The following is a 13835-nucleotide window of genomic DNA, read 5'->3' as shown; positions in this document are numbered from 1 at the left end:
AGTGCTCAACTTCGTTGATCAACCCTTGCAAGGCTTGTTTCGAATGGAACCCATCTTGGAAAACCCCTGTTTAACCCTGACCACTGTAGTGTAACTCGGTTTCAGGGTGTTACTGAACCTCTAATAGCCTTGGCTATCTTTGTGGAGAGCAACAATTCTTATTGTCAAATCCTCAGAGAGTTCTTTGCCATGAGATGCCATGTTGAACATCCAGTGGTCAGTATGAGAGAATTGTACTTAAAGCACCAAATTTTAACTGCTCTAATACAAGATACACAACTTTGTATGGTCCTGTCAAGCAGACAAAAACAAGCACATGATGAATAGGACATGTGGCTTTGCATGGTTAAAGGAGTAGTTCACTTTTAGAAGAAGAATTTACAGATAATGTACTCACCCCCTTGTCATCCAAGATGTTCATGTCTTTCTTTCTTCAGTCATAAAGAAATTATGTTTTTTGAGGAAAACATTTGAGTTCTTTCTATATAATGGACTTCTATGGTGCCCCCAAAATTGAACTTAAATAATGCAGTTTAAATGCAGCTTCAAAGGGCTCTAAACGAACCCAGCCGAGGAAGAAGGGTCTTATCCAGCGAAACGATCGGTTATTTTCTAAAAACATTTACATTTTATATAATTTTTAATATGTACACAGAGTTCACACAGAGCTAGACAAGATGAGCATTTGAGGTTAAAAATGATATAAATTGTAATTTTTAGGAGAAAATAACCAATTGTTTTGCTACATAAGACCCTTCTTTCCTCAGCTTTGATCATTTAGAGCCCTTTGAAGCTGTATTTTGGAAGTTCAAACTCAGGGGCACCATAGAAGTCCATTATATGGAGAGAAATCCTGAAATGTTTTCCTCAGAAAACATAATTTCCTCACAACTGAAGAAAGAAAGACATGAACATCTTGGATGACAAGGGGGTGAGTACATTATCTGTACATTTTTGTTCTGAAAGTGAACTACTCCTTTAAACAACACACTGCTGTCATCACTAGAGTGAACTCACTTTTGTTGCCAGCTATTTTGACAGTAATGGCTGTGTGTTGAGTTATTTTCAGGGGACAATAAATCTGCTATACAAGCTGCACATTGACTACTCCAAAATATATCCCAAGTTTCACTTCTATAGTATTGTCCCTTGCGAAGATATACTAAAATGGCTGCTGAAATGTGAGGACTGTATATACCCAGTGTTTTCCTGACCGTTTGTGTGTTTGTGTTGACCAGGGGTGCTGTAGTTGTAGTTGATCGATATGCTAGACGAGAGGTGGACGAGTTCCAGCCCCAGAAACGAACACGTTTGTACGGGATCGCCACTGCACACGCTCACTGCCCGTCTGGTATGATTTTTCTTTTATATATTTCACTTCCTATTCTTAAATGTTTCAAAAATGATGTCAGTTTTTTAATGCTGAGTGCTTCTGACCATGCTCAAATAGTTAAAACAAGCCTAAAACAACCCATTTATACCATCACTGCAGCTGATGTAAGATATTCCCTGTTTCCCATCAGGTCAGAACTACTGCTCCACCAATAATGGCGGCTGCACTCACTTATGTCTGGCGACACCTGCTGGTCGCTCGTGCAGGTGTCCGGATAACGCTGTAGGCCTGGGCTGTGTGGAGAGGGAAGGCTGGAACTGAAGATTTAGAGAGATGTGAGCAAACCTTCCGGTGATGAATGACATGGCATTTCCATCACAGCCGTTCATCTGAATACTTGTTACTCCATGTCTCGTCTGAAAGATGCAATAAAGCCACAGTCAGTATTAAAGATTTTTAAATGTATCCGTGCCTTAAATATGATCATGGTGCTTTGAAAGGCAAATTAAATGATAAATAGGTCATTGTGAATACAGTTTCATGTCTTTTCAAACAATTTCCAGCAGAACTAACAGTATTACCCTGATACGAGAAATTATACAGTTGTGAAGTAACCTGGTGTAAATCGATGTTTACACACACATCTTTTCAATAAAAACATATTTTGTTTATTTAGCCTCGTCATTTTTATATATATTGTTACACTGTTTCTTTTGTAATTAAAACTCACTCATGTTGAGAATATGAAGCCTTTGGGCAGAGAAAATAGTAACCATCAGAGGGCAGCAACAGCCTAAAAATCAGGTTGAAACTCCCTGCACAAATTATTAGATTGTCTAGTTATTCTTTTCTTACTGTCTATTTCACTGTGTAGGTCTTTAATTACATCAAAACATTATTTAATTTATGTTACACATGTGTAATTATTTTTAACATTTATTAGTTGTTATTAAGTGTTCTTTCCACTGAAACAATTCTGGAGATTTCTGTGGATTTTAATGTAGTAAATGGAAATGTAATACATTTAAATTAAATGAACAAACGATCAAATAGGTACCTTTAAAAGAAAATATTTTATTTTATTTTAGCAGCACAGTAAAAAAAATCTAATTAAATTAACCCAAATAATAACATTAGTTTTAAATAATAAAATTAAAAAATATTTTATTTTATTTTATTAGAAAGGCCCCACTGAGAAAATGAAGGTCATGTGAGTTTCAGAAATAATGATCTAATATATAATATAATACCTTTAAAAATAATTTTCTTTTATGATTTTCTTTATTTTTATTTTATTTATTAGAAAAGTCCATTGAGAAAATACAATCTCAAATAAATTAAATGAACAAATAATCAAATATAGGTACCTTTAAAAAAAAAATTTCTTAACTTTCTTTCTTTATCGGAAAGGTCCCACTGAGAAAATACAATCTCAGCAGCACATATGAGTTTCACAAATAAATGCACAGCAAAAAAAATAAAATAAAATAATATATATATATATATATATATATATATATATATATATAAATAATTATAATTTGGTACCTTTAAAAAATTATTTTATTTTATCGGAAAGGTCCCACTGAGAAAATACAATCTCTGCAGCACATATAAATTTCAGAAGTAAATGCACAAATGCAAATGCAAATGCAAATGCAAAAAAAAAAAAATATATATATATATATATATATATATATATTTTTTTTTTTTTTTTTGCATTTGTGCATTTACTTCTGTAAAATGCAAATGCAAAAAAAAAAAATATATATATATATATATATATATATATATTTTTTGCATTTGCATTTGCATTTGTGCATTTACTTCTGAAATTTATATGTGCTGCAGAGATTGTATTTATATATATATATATATATATATATATATATATATATTTAACGAACACAAATGATCAAATTTGGGTACCTTAAACAATTCTTTTCTGTTCTGTTCTTTTCTTTATCAGAAAGGTCCCACTGAGAAAATACAATGTCAGCAGCACAGGAGTTTTACAAATAAATGCCCAGCAAATTATAATAATAATAATAACAATAATAATAATAAAAATGAAAAAAAAAAATTCTAAATGAATATAAAAAAAATAGCAAAAACAATTAAAATATTTCATTTAAGCAGTTTACAAAACAAGTGTTCGAATGGCAGTGTATCTAAGTATATCTAAACTGAAGTTAAAAAATACATTTTGAGATGAAAAAATCTGATCACTTTAAATATGAATAGAAACGTAAGAAGAAAAACATTTTCCACCATATGTTAAAATAAATAAATGTGGGAAATTAAAAAAAAAATATATATATAATAATAAATACAACAATTAGACAAGAAAATTTACAGAGCAGGATTATGACTTGCATGTGCAAACAAATATAAACACAGGGGTGCAGTCAATATTGTGTACACTGTTTATACTGATAATAAATGCAATATTATTTAGTCAAATAATATTGTGTTTCTTGTGTATGTATATAGTATTATAATATTTGTATTTGACGTTTAATACATGATAAGGACTGACTCTAGCACTTAAATAATGAATGAATCAGAATCTCTACAATAGACTGGTGACTTCATGGAACAGTGGCTCAAATCTGATCTGAGATCAGCGACTCAAGATCCGTCTGAATAATTTCCTGCTGTGGCCTTTAAAAGCAGTTCCACAAACATCCTCTTATTCCCACAATAAAAGAGGATTGTGTGTCACACTCACACACAACAACACACAAAAAGAGAAGCTCTGTGACTGGCGAATATTATCCTTCACTGTGACTGGAGCTCCCCGGAGCCGCTGCGCAGCGACGTCATCACGTCAGCCCCGCCCACCGCGGGAACAAGAGACGTAAGCAGCTAAGCCCCGCCCTTACAGGGGGGACACGATTGGCGTCATCCGAACGACTGGTGAGAGGAGCGTCCTCAGAGGCCGCGAATTTGATTGACAGTCCGCTCAACCAATAGCCGCTTCGAATTCTGTTTTGTGGGCGTTATTTCCTGTACTGTTTTGCATCACATTTTTTTCTTCTAAATTGCTTGTGTATATGTTAGAAGGAAGACCGGAGACGAGGTACGTGAATTATAATTGTATTTAGACCTTAGCCCTTGCGTTCAGATAAATAATGTTTACATGACGATTAAACACGGCTGCTTGGCATTCGTTCTTCCTCATATGTGACATAACTAAATCAATGAGTGTTAGCCTAAGCTGTGCTGCAGGAGATTCTGCGTCTGCTGTTGCGTGAAATGATCCAGATACAAGCAAACAAGAGTCTCTGTCTGCAAATACGAACCGTTTATTTAAGTTAATGCAGTTTTACTGTTTCATCCACACTAATATTGACGCCGAAACTGATAGAAGCCCTAACGTAAATATTACTGCTTCAAATTACTGCAACTTGACAGCTAGACTGAAAGCATCTGACTTGAATGTGAACTGATCCAGTGCAGAGCCCTATTCGCGCCAGGCGTAAATTCAAAAGTTCTATTTCATCTCTGTAGGCATTAACGGATTTAACGGACTTCACGTCTTCTAATCTGAATGGAGACCTAATGAAATGATGTGCCGCTCACGCTCACGCAGCTCGAGTTTAACCGCTGGATTTTAGAGCTTCGATCTCTGCTGTGGATGAACCGGAGCCGGTGGCGGTCAGCTGGACATGGCCAGCTCACACCTGGCTGATCTGTCCCAGGCCTGGGACAACTACATGGACTGCCGCGCACAGGGCGCAGATCTGCAGGTGAGTCGTGAGAGCTGCTTACTGAAGAGACGAACAACAAACTTTGTATGTGGGCTAGTCAGAGATTTCCTTGGAAGTTGAGGGAAAGCCTTAAAATTGAAATCTTCTGGTTTACTAGACAAGCAGATAAACTAGTTCTGATTTACTAGATCTGTAACTGTATATTTACTAAGGCTTTACTCGGTTACTAGACAAACAGTTACCATTTCTGAATTACTAGATTTAATTGTGTAGTTTTTTTAGGATGTCCTGTTTACTAGACAAACAGATTAGCCTAATTTACCTAACGTTAGTTCTGGTTTACTAGATCTACATGTTTAGATTGAATGGGGTGTTCTGGGTTATTAGACCAACAGATTAACTACATCTGCAGATTAGGTTCCTAGATATGGACCGCTTTACTAGATCTACATTTGTAGATATACTAGGGTGATGGGTTTCTAGACAAACAGATTAACTAGTTCTTATTTACTAGATTTACATCTATAGATTTACTAGGGTTTTCTGGATTATTAGACAAACAGATTAACTAGTTCTGATTTACTAGATTTACGTCTATAGACTTGCTAGGGTTTTCTGGATTATTAGACAAACAGATTAACTAGTTCTGATTTACTAGATTTACGTCTATAGACTTGCTAGGGTTTTCTGGATTATTAGACAAACAGATTAACTAGTTCTTATTTACTAGATTTACATCTATAGATTTACTAGGGTTTTCTGGATTATTAGACAAACAGATTAACTAGTTCTGATTTACTAGATTTACGTCTATAGACTTGCTAGGGTTTTCTGGATTATTAGACAAACAGATTAACTAGTTCTTATTTACTAGATTTACATCTATAGATTTACTAGGGTGTTCTGGATTATTAGACAAACAGATTAGCTAGTTCTTATTTACTAGATTTACGTCTATAGATTTACTAGGGTTTTCTGGATTATTAGACAAACAGATTAACTAGTTCTGATTTACTAGATTTACGTCTATAGACTTGCTAGGGTTTTCTGGATTATTAGACAAACAGATTAACTAGTTCTGATTTACTAGATTTACGTCTATAGACTTGCTAGGGTTTTCTGGATTATTAGACAAACAGATTAACTAGTTCTGATTTACTAGATTTACGTCTATAGACTTGCTAGGGTTTTCTGGATTATTAGACAAACAGATTAACTAGTTCTTATTTACTAGATTTACATCTATAGATTTACTAGGGTGTTCTGGATTATTAGACAAACAGATTAGCTAGTTCTTATTTACTAGATTTACGTCTATAGATTTACTAGGGTTTTCTGGATTATTAGACAAACAGATTAACTAGTTCTGATTTACTAGATTTACGTCTATAGACTTGCTAGGGTTTTCTGGATTATTAGACAAACATTAACTAGTTCTGTTTTACCAGATCTAAATCTGTAGATTTGCTGGGGTGTTTAAGGTTACTAGACCAACAGATTAACTAGTTCTTATTTACTAGATCTACCTCTATAGACTTACTAGGGTGTTCTGGAGTATTAAACAAACAGATTAACTAGTTCATTTCTACTAGATCTACATCTATAGACTTGCTATGGTGATTTGGGTTCTAGGCAAACAGATTAACTGGTTCTGATTTACTAGATCTAAATCTGTAGATTTACTTGGATGTTCAAGGTTACTAGACAAACACAATAACTAGTTCTTATTTACTAGATCTACATCTATAGACTTAGGGTGTTCTGTATTATTAGACACACAGATTAACTAATTCTGATTCACTAGATCTAAATTTGTTTATTTAATAGGGTGTTCTGGGTTATTAGACAAACAGATTACCTAGTTATGATTTACTAGATATACAGCTGGGGCCGGTTGCACCAGCTGTGCGTAAGTTACAATTTAGCCTAGTTGCGACGTAAATGGACACTAAGTTAACTTACGCACTACTAAATATTTTTGCGTTGCACCATTAAACTTAGTTTCAACGTAACTCTACGTATAAACTAAATATTTCTGGAAGCGTCTGGTCAGGAATAACAGTTGGAGTAAAATAGCAGACTGAGTGAACTGCATCAAAATGCTCTTTTTTGAACCGACAACCTTAAATCATTTAGACATATATGATGCTGCTGACATTTACACTCACACACATATTAAGAGAGTGAACAATATGTGAATAAACATACTTGTTTCTTTTTTTAGCGCGTCTTTAACACACCATCTACAGTGCGACTCTATGCACTTCGTGTTGAGCATGTCAGATGAAAAATTAATAAATAGCATTTCTTTTTAATTTTTTATTGATCCTTATTTATTTCTGCTAGTCTCTGAATGTTATTTACACACGTGACCCTGCCAAAAATTGCTTACATATAAACTAGTGTTATTATTGTTTCGTTTTTAATGGAAACTTGTTTTTACCGTTAGTATATGTGAGGCAACAGAAGTTAGAATGAAGGGTAAATTACAATTCATAGCATTTAAACAAGTTCTGCTTACGTATTTTGAAGGTTTCTATTGGATGATTTAGTGTAAACGTCATATTATGCGACTACGCATTACTTTACGGAGAGCTTACGATCTACTAGCTGAGTCCTGCCTTACGAACAACTGGTGCAACCAAATAATGTATAGATTTAGTTACAAACTAGCTAGTAGTTACTAGCCTCTAGTGTGGACTTTACGTTCCCATTTAAGGAAGAAGTTACGAATGGACTTACTAGAGTGTTTATGGTTATTAGAGATAGATTAACTAGTTCTTATTTACTAGATCTATGTCTGTAGATTTACTAGGGTGTTTTTGGTTTTTAAACAGATTAACTAGTTTTGATTTAATAGATTTAGATCCATAGATTTTCTAGGGTGTGTTGGGTTTCTACACAAGCAGATAAAGTAGTTCTGGATTGATAGATTTAAATGTGTAGATTTGCTGGGTGTTTAAGGTTACTAGGCAAACAAATTACCGTGTTTCGATTTACTAGATCTACAGCTGTGGACTTACTATGGTGTGTAGTGTTACTAGACAAACAGATACTAGATACTGAATAGTTCTGATTTACTAATTCTCAATCTGTAGATTTACTAGGGTGTTATGGTACTAGACAGAAGCCAAGCATCCTGGACTCCCTTTTAAAGTAGCAGCGTGATGGTATTATGGTCTAGTGAGTGCATGAGATTATAATACTATGATTACCATGGATTTTCATGCTATTCACTGATAACTAAAAAGAATTGTATGGTTCAACCATGGTAAATGTCCAAAAAAACATGATACTAGTACAAAATCACACAGCAAGAAACAATTAGCAGAATTCACAAAGATATAAATACTTTGATAAATACACAGAGATGTCCTGCTGGAGCACTTCTTAATCATATTTGTCTTCTGCGTGTCTGCTGAGAGCAGCTGTCGTGGAGCGACGGCCAAGAATAGTTCAGATTATGTTGACTGTTGGTTTGATTTCGCACTGTACTTTGCTATGTTGGCGGGTGGGATGGAGTTAACTGTGAATGATTGTGTGATTTTATTATAAGATGCACAAACAAAGTGTCAGATCTTGTCAGATTTGGTGGATCTTCATTTTTTTTTGTTTTTGTAATTCAGGGGTTGGTGGACGTTGATGAGTTCACTTTGCTTTAGTTGGATTGTTTGGCCCAAACAGCTAAAACACATCTAGGCTGATCTATCAAAGCCCTCCTGGATGTTTGGGTGGAGTGGATTAAAAGGTTAAAAGCCTGTCAGCCAGGCTTAACTAGAAACTGTGGAGTTTTTCTACAGACTTTGTTCTTACTGAATCCTAAACATGAGACATTCGAGGCTCTGTGCTTCAGAAGTGACATTAAGGCATCTGTAACACAGACAGTTTGATGCTGCTCAGAGGTGCTTCTCTGCCACTTTTACAGTGTAAATTTGGACTAGTCAGAGTTTAAAGTCTGTCATTTCTGCAATCTACCATATAGTTGTGTCCTTGTTTTGTGTCTTTATTACAGTGTATGCCACTGTAGTTTCTCTTCATGTGTGTTTGTGGCTGTGAGCGTCACAATTTCAGTTTCCTGCCATATGGTTTCACCATAATGACAGTTCTTCTCAACGCCACTGACTAGTAAACATTGTGTGACGACTGTGTCTCCCTCCCTTTTGTGATGCTGTTTCCATCCATTCATCCAGTTTCCTTTGAATTATTTATTGTCACCCGTCAAATAAACTGCTCATTAATGTTCGTGTGATGGGGTTGAACTTGTTAAGGTTACTAAGTGAAATAAACAACTCTATGTTATGTTTGTAACAGCATACTTACATACATACACATGCTGTTTCTGCTTTATGTAGTATGTTTATGTGTAGATTTCTCTACTAGATGTGCTTGTGTAATATACATCAAATTCACACTACATTGGAAACTTTATCCCATGATGCAATGTTCTTGACCTTCCATTTGCAGTACAATTGATGAGCCAGAAGTAAAATCAGCCTTTTTGAGCCTTTGTCTGAGATGAAGATAAGTTGTGTAGCTCTAGTATTAAAGCCCATTATTGAATGCTTTAAAATCTATTGAATGTTGAATGGAAATTAATATTTGTGTGTTAAAGCAAGGCAGGAAAGAGAATTTAATGTTGGCGTATGCAGGTTTTTAGCACGACAAGGGCAAAATCGTAATGGGACTATACGCATCAGGACATCTGTCCACACTATACACTTGAAAACTGACTTGCTTAGTTTCGACTTTGCAATTCTGTATTATGTTCTACTACAATATGTACTAAGATGAAAGACTTCCTCTAATTCTGTCTATAGTTAAAGTGTGACACATTGTTAAGCACATTATTGTTGTTGTTAATGTTTTATTGTTGGATTATCATACAGCATGTATCAATGAATGACAGACTCATGGTGCGTGCATGAATGAGTGTGAAATTGCTAATTATGTTGCTTATTCTAATCACTTAAATTGGGCTCTTTTTCTATTTATTCTGACTGTTGACATTGAAAATGATGCATATTTCGAGGGTATTCATTTCTTGTTTGCCATTATTCATTCATTAAAATCTGCTTGCAGATTTTAGTCAAATTCAGTTGTTCTCTAATTTGATTTGATCTGTTTTCCTGGAAAATGTATCTGTTTTTGTATTATTCTGTCATCATTATTAAGTTTTAAAGGAGAAGTTCACTTCCAGAGCAAAAATGTACAGATAATTTACTCAGCAACTTCCAAGATGTTCATGTTTTTCTTCCCTCAGTTGTAAAGAAATTGTTTTTTTTTTTTTTTGAGGCAAACATTTCAGGATTTTCTCTATATAGTCGTCTATATGGAGCCCGCAACTTTGAACTTTCATAATGCAGTTTAAAATGCAGTTAAAAAAACCTCTCTACTTTTATATCTCCTATCTTTTCTATCTTTTTCCTTATTATTTAATTATACAATTAACAAAAAAAAAAACACTAGCTTGCTCTATTCATTTTCAATTCTATCCATTTTCTTTTTATTTACTATATAATAAAAAACCACGGCAAGTTTCTGAGGCATCCTAGAACCGACTCTCCACGCTGCATCGCTAAAGTTAGGTGCCTTTTTGACTCATAATAATAATAATCGTCTTCCTATCGTCACAGGCATCAGCAACAGGCGATATCTCTGACGATCGTCGATACACGATTCTATCGTCTATCAGCACAACCCTAGTCATAGCCCTTACATAGCATTGCTCTTTTGTTGATTTTGATTGCTTCCATTGTCCTCATTTGTACTTTGGATAAAAGTTTCTGCTAAATTAATAAATGTAGATGTAAATGCAGCTTCAAATGGCTCTAAATCTATTTTCTTAAATTGCAAAATGCATTCCAGGTCAATAGAGTTATGGTATTTTGAAAAACTTCCATCTCATTTTCTCCTCCAACTTCAAAATCGTCCTTCGTCATCACTGCAGAAGTAAGACCTAAGGTTTACAAAGTGAACGAGGGAGTAGAGGTCAAACACCCTTTACAAAAAAAGGTAAAGCAGCGATGTAGGACCATCTGTCTTGAATAGAATACACCGTTCACACAGAGCTAGACAAGATGAGCATTTGAGGTTAAAAGGTAGTATTAAAATTGTCAATTTTATGAGAAAGCAATTTGTTTAGAACCCTTTAAAGCTGCATTGAAACAACTACATTTTGTAAGTTCAAACTCGCTGGCACCATAGAGGTCCACTATATGGAGAACATTCCTGAAAATCTTGTATGAAAAGGGGATGGGTACATTTTGTAAATTTTTGTGCTAGAAGTGAACTTCTCCTTTCAGAGTTAAAAATGGCTCTTAACCTTGCTTGGCATGGCAATAACATTCTATCACATTATTTTTGACAGTTAATGTTTTGGGTGTTTTTTGTTTGTTGAAGTAGGCGGGTTTTGGTGAGCTTTTGGCCTGGAAATTGTCCATCTAGTCTGGCAACAGTTGTTTTAAAAATGCTTGAATGTGTAAATTGGCAAGGCTTCAAAATATGTGTAAATGATAAACTTTTGTGAGGAAGCAGCAGTGGCTCGATCAAATTCATCAACTGTCCCGAACATCTTTCACGCTGGCCCCAGGCCATCGAGCAGTCCTCCGGATCTCTGTGGTTACAGATTTTGTTATAGCTATTGTCTTTGCTTGTAAATGGGTCTTTAGGTCTGAAAGTTCCGATTTGAACCATACTGAGCGTGCAGTGAAAATGTGGTTTGTTAAAGAGAACGCTGGAGAAAAAGGTCAGCCGTTATCTTGATGTGTTACACTAACCACGCGCTTTTCCATTGCACTATGTGGGCTGTTATTTCATTGGAAGAGACTTTCAACATGTCAGTGTTGCTTTAAATCAGTTGAGGTTTGCGTGAGATGAGTTTAGATTTGATAAGGGGATGTTGTTCGCTGACAGGATGCTCGCTGCTCTTGCTTCTTGCTGCTTTTTATGTCTGTATGAGTAGCGATTCGTTTGTACAAATGAGGAGAGAGTTTTTATTTTCAACAAGATTTGTTCTCTGAACACATTGAATGACTGAGGGTAAGTTAGTCATTTAAAATGCCATTTCATTCTTATTTGTAGTGGTTTAAAGCTTATGAGATTGTTAATGTAAATGTAAAGAGTCCTTTTGAAATGGCAGTTTTGTTTACTTGAGATTGTTGGATTTTCTCATGAAGTGCAGATTCAATGCCATGATTGAAAAGTCTGTTAGTTTAATCGAGTCTCTCTGTGAAGTCTGTCAATCAGATGTCAGCAGTGACATCAAGATACACTCTTCCCATTGAGCTTTAAATGAACAGTTCACTCAAACGTGAAAAGTCTGTTAACATTTATCGAACCTATGATTACTGTGATGCAAAAAGCACAGACAAAATCATGGAATTTCTAGTGTAAACCGGGATTGTCACGGAATTTGGCATACACACAGAAGCTAGACGTTCTTCATAACAACCTGTCAAAATAAAAGTTTGGTTTAACTTGAATTTGACTGTTGTTGTACAGTTGAATGTACTGTACCTCTCAAACTACTACTAACATAATTAAAGCTTTATTTAAGGAATATCACACCAGTATTTCTTCCATGTTTTATTTTTAACAGTAAACCTCTGTTGTTTGCCAGAGAATAAAATGAGTTGCTATTAAGTTATGACTACTTTTAAAAAAAAGTTTTATGCCTTTATTTGATTGTTTTTGATAGTTAGCATGTATTAAATGATAAATGCAGAAAAATCAGACATTAATTAGTTTCATAGTGCCTTATTATTGTAAAAGAAAAATAGCAATAATAATAAATTCTTAAATTGTTAATGTTTTATGAATTCAATTGCTTAAATATTCTTGAATATTAAATATAATTTAACCATATAAATTGGGGGAAAAAGTACTTGCCTTTATGTTGTTGCAAACGGAAATATTAGGACACAAAATGTTGGGCTGGGTTTTGATTGTTAATGGCTGGAGATTATAGGGATAATCTGATATTCTAAATGGCCAATACTTCAGATGTTTATTTGGGTAACGTCCGGTGGTTCATTCTTGTACACATGTCCTGTGGAGTGACGTGCAATGAATTAATCAGAAACATGGGTTTTTAATATTGGCATCAACTGATTGATCTCATCAGATCTTTCTTTAAAAAACCACCAGTCAAATGGTTTACACGCCAAAAAATGTCCAAGTTAGGACTTGTGAGAGAATGAATTCTGTCTCCAAACTGTTGATGCATTTGTATTATTCTGCTCAAGATGTCTAAATCAACATCTGCAGTACTAAACACATGAGTTCATCCTTAATTCTGCCACTGGCATTTCTAAATCACTTTTAAGCAATCATTTGGTTCAACATACTGTGTTTCTGCTTTTGTGAACTCTAGCGTGAGCCTCACATCTATCCTCTCCACTTACCGCCAGATTGAACATTTTGCTTAGTGGACTAGTTAATTGACTCAGCTCTTTGAATAATTCATCTCTGTCTTTGGTGAGTCACATTTCTACCACTGGCTGTGATCTGATAGATGCTCTTTTTAACTGAAGTTTGCTCTGAATCATTTTAAATAGTCAACTAGTTGTTTAGAAGTTATTGTCTCGTTGGTGACTCAATGTTTAATTTACGTACATGATTCTAGTTCTTGTGTGTAGCTTCAACTTAATTTGTTTCTACACTTCTAATTTCGAACATTTTTGAACATAAATTCACTGTATTTTCTTTTAGAATTCCAAATATATTTGACTCTGAGTCACTATGCCAATGTAATGTTGCTGGAGTGCAGTTTGTGGTCAGAAAAACTGACT

The 13835-nt window shown here is 34.7% G+C and overlaps 1 protein-coding gene across 1 annotated transcript in view; it reads left to right on the top strand.

The window, feature by feature from the left end:
* LOC141325151 (nidogen-1-like) overlaps positions 1-2004 on the top strand; it is a 54310-nt gene extending 52306 nt beyond the window's left edge. Inside the window, exons 19-20 of the mRNA XM_073833648.1 lie at positions 1239-1351; positions 1524-2004. Coding sequence (XP_073689749.1) covers positions 1239-1351; positions 1524-1654 — 244 coding nt within the window. The 3' untranslated portion in view covers positions 1655-2004. The remainder of the gene's footprint in view (positions 1-1238; positions 1352-1523) is intronic.
* The last annotated feature ends 11831 nt before the right edge of the window (positions 2005-13835 follow it).

The sequence above is a fragment of the Garra rufa genome, chromosome 2 (genome assembly GCF_049309525.1).
Source record: "Garra rufa chromosome 2, GarRuf1.0, whole genome shotgun sequence".
Classification (NCBI taxonomy): domain Eukaryota; kingdom Metazoa; phylum Chordata; class Actinopteri; order Cypriniformes; family Cyprinidae; genus Garra; species Garra rufa.
Note: the sequence above shows the minus strand (reverse complement) of the source record. Positions and strands in the feature narration are given on the sequence as shown.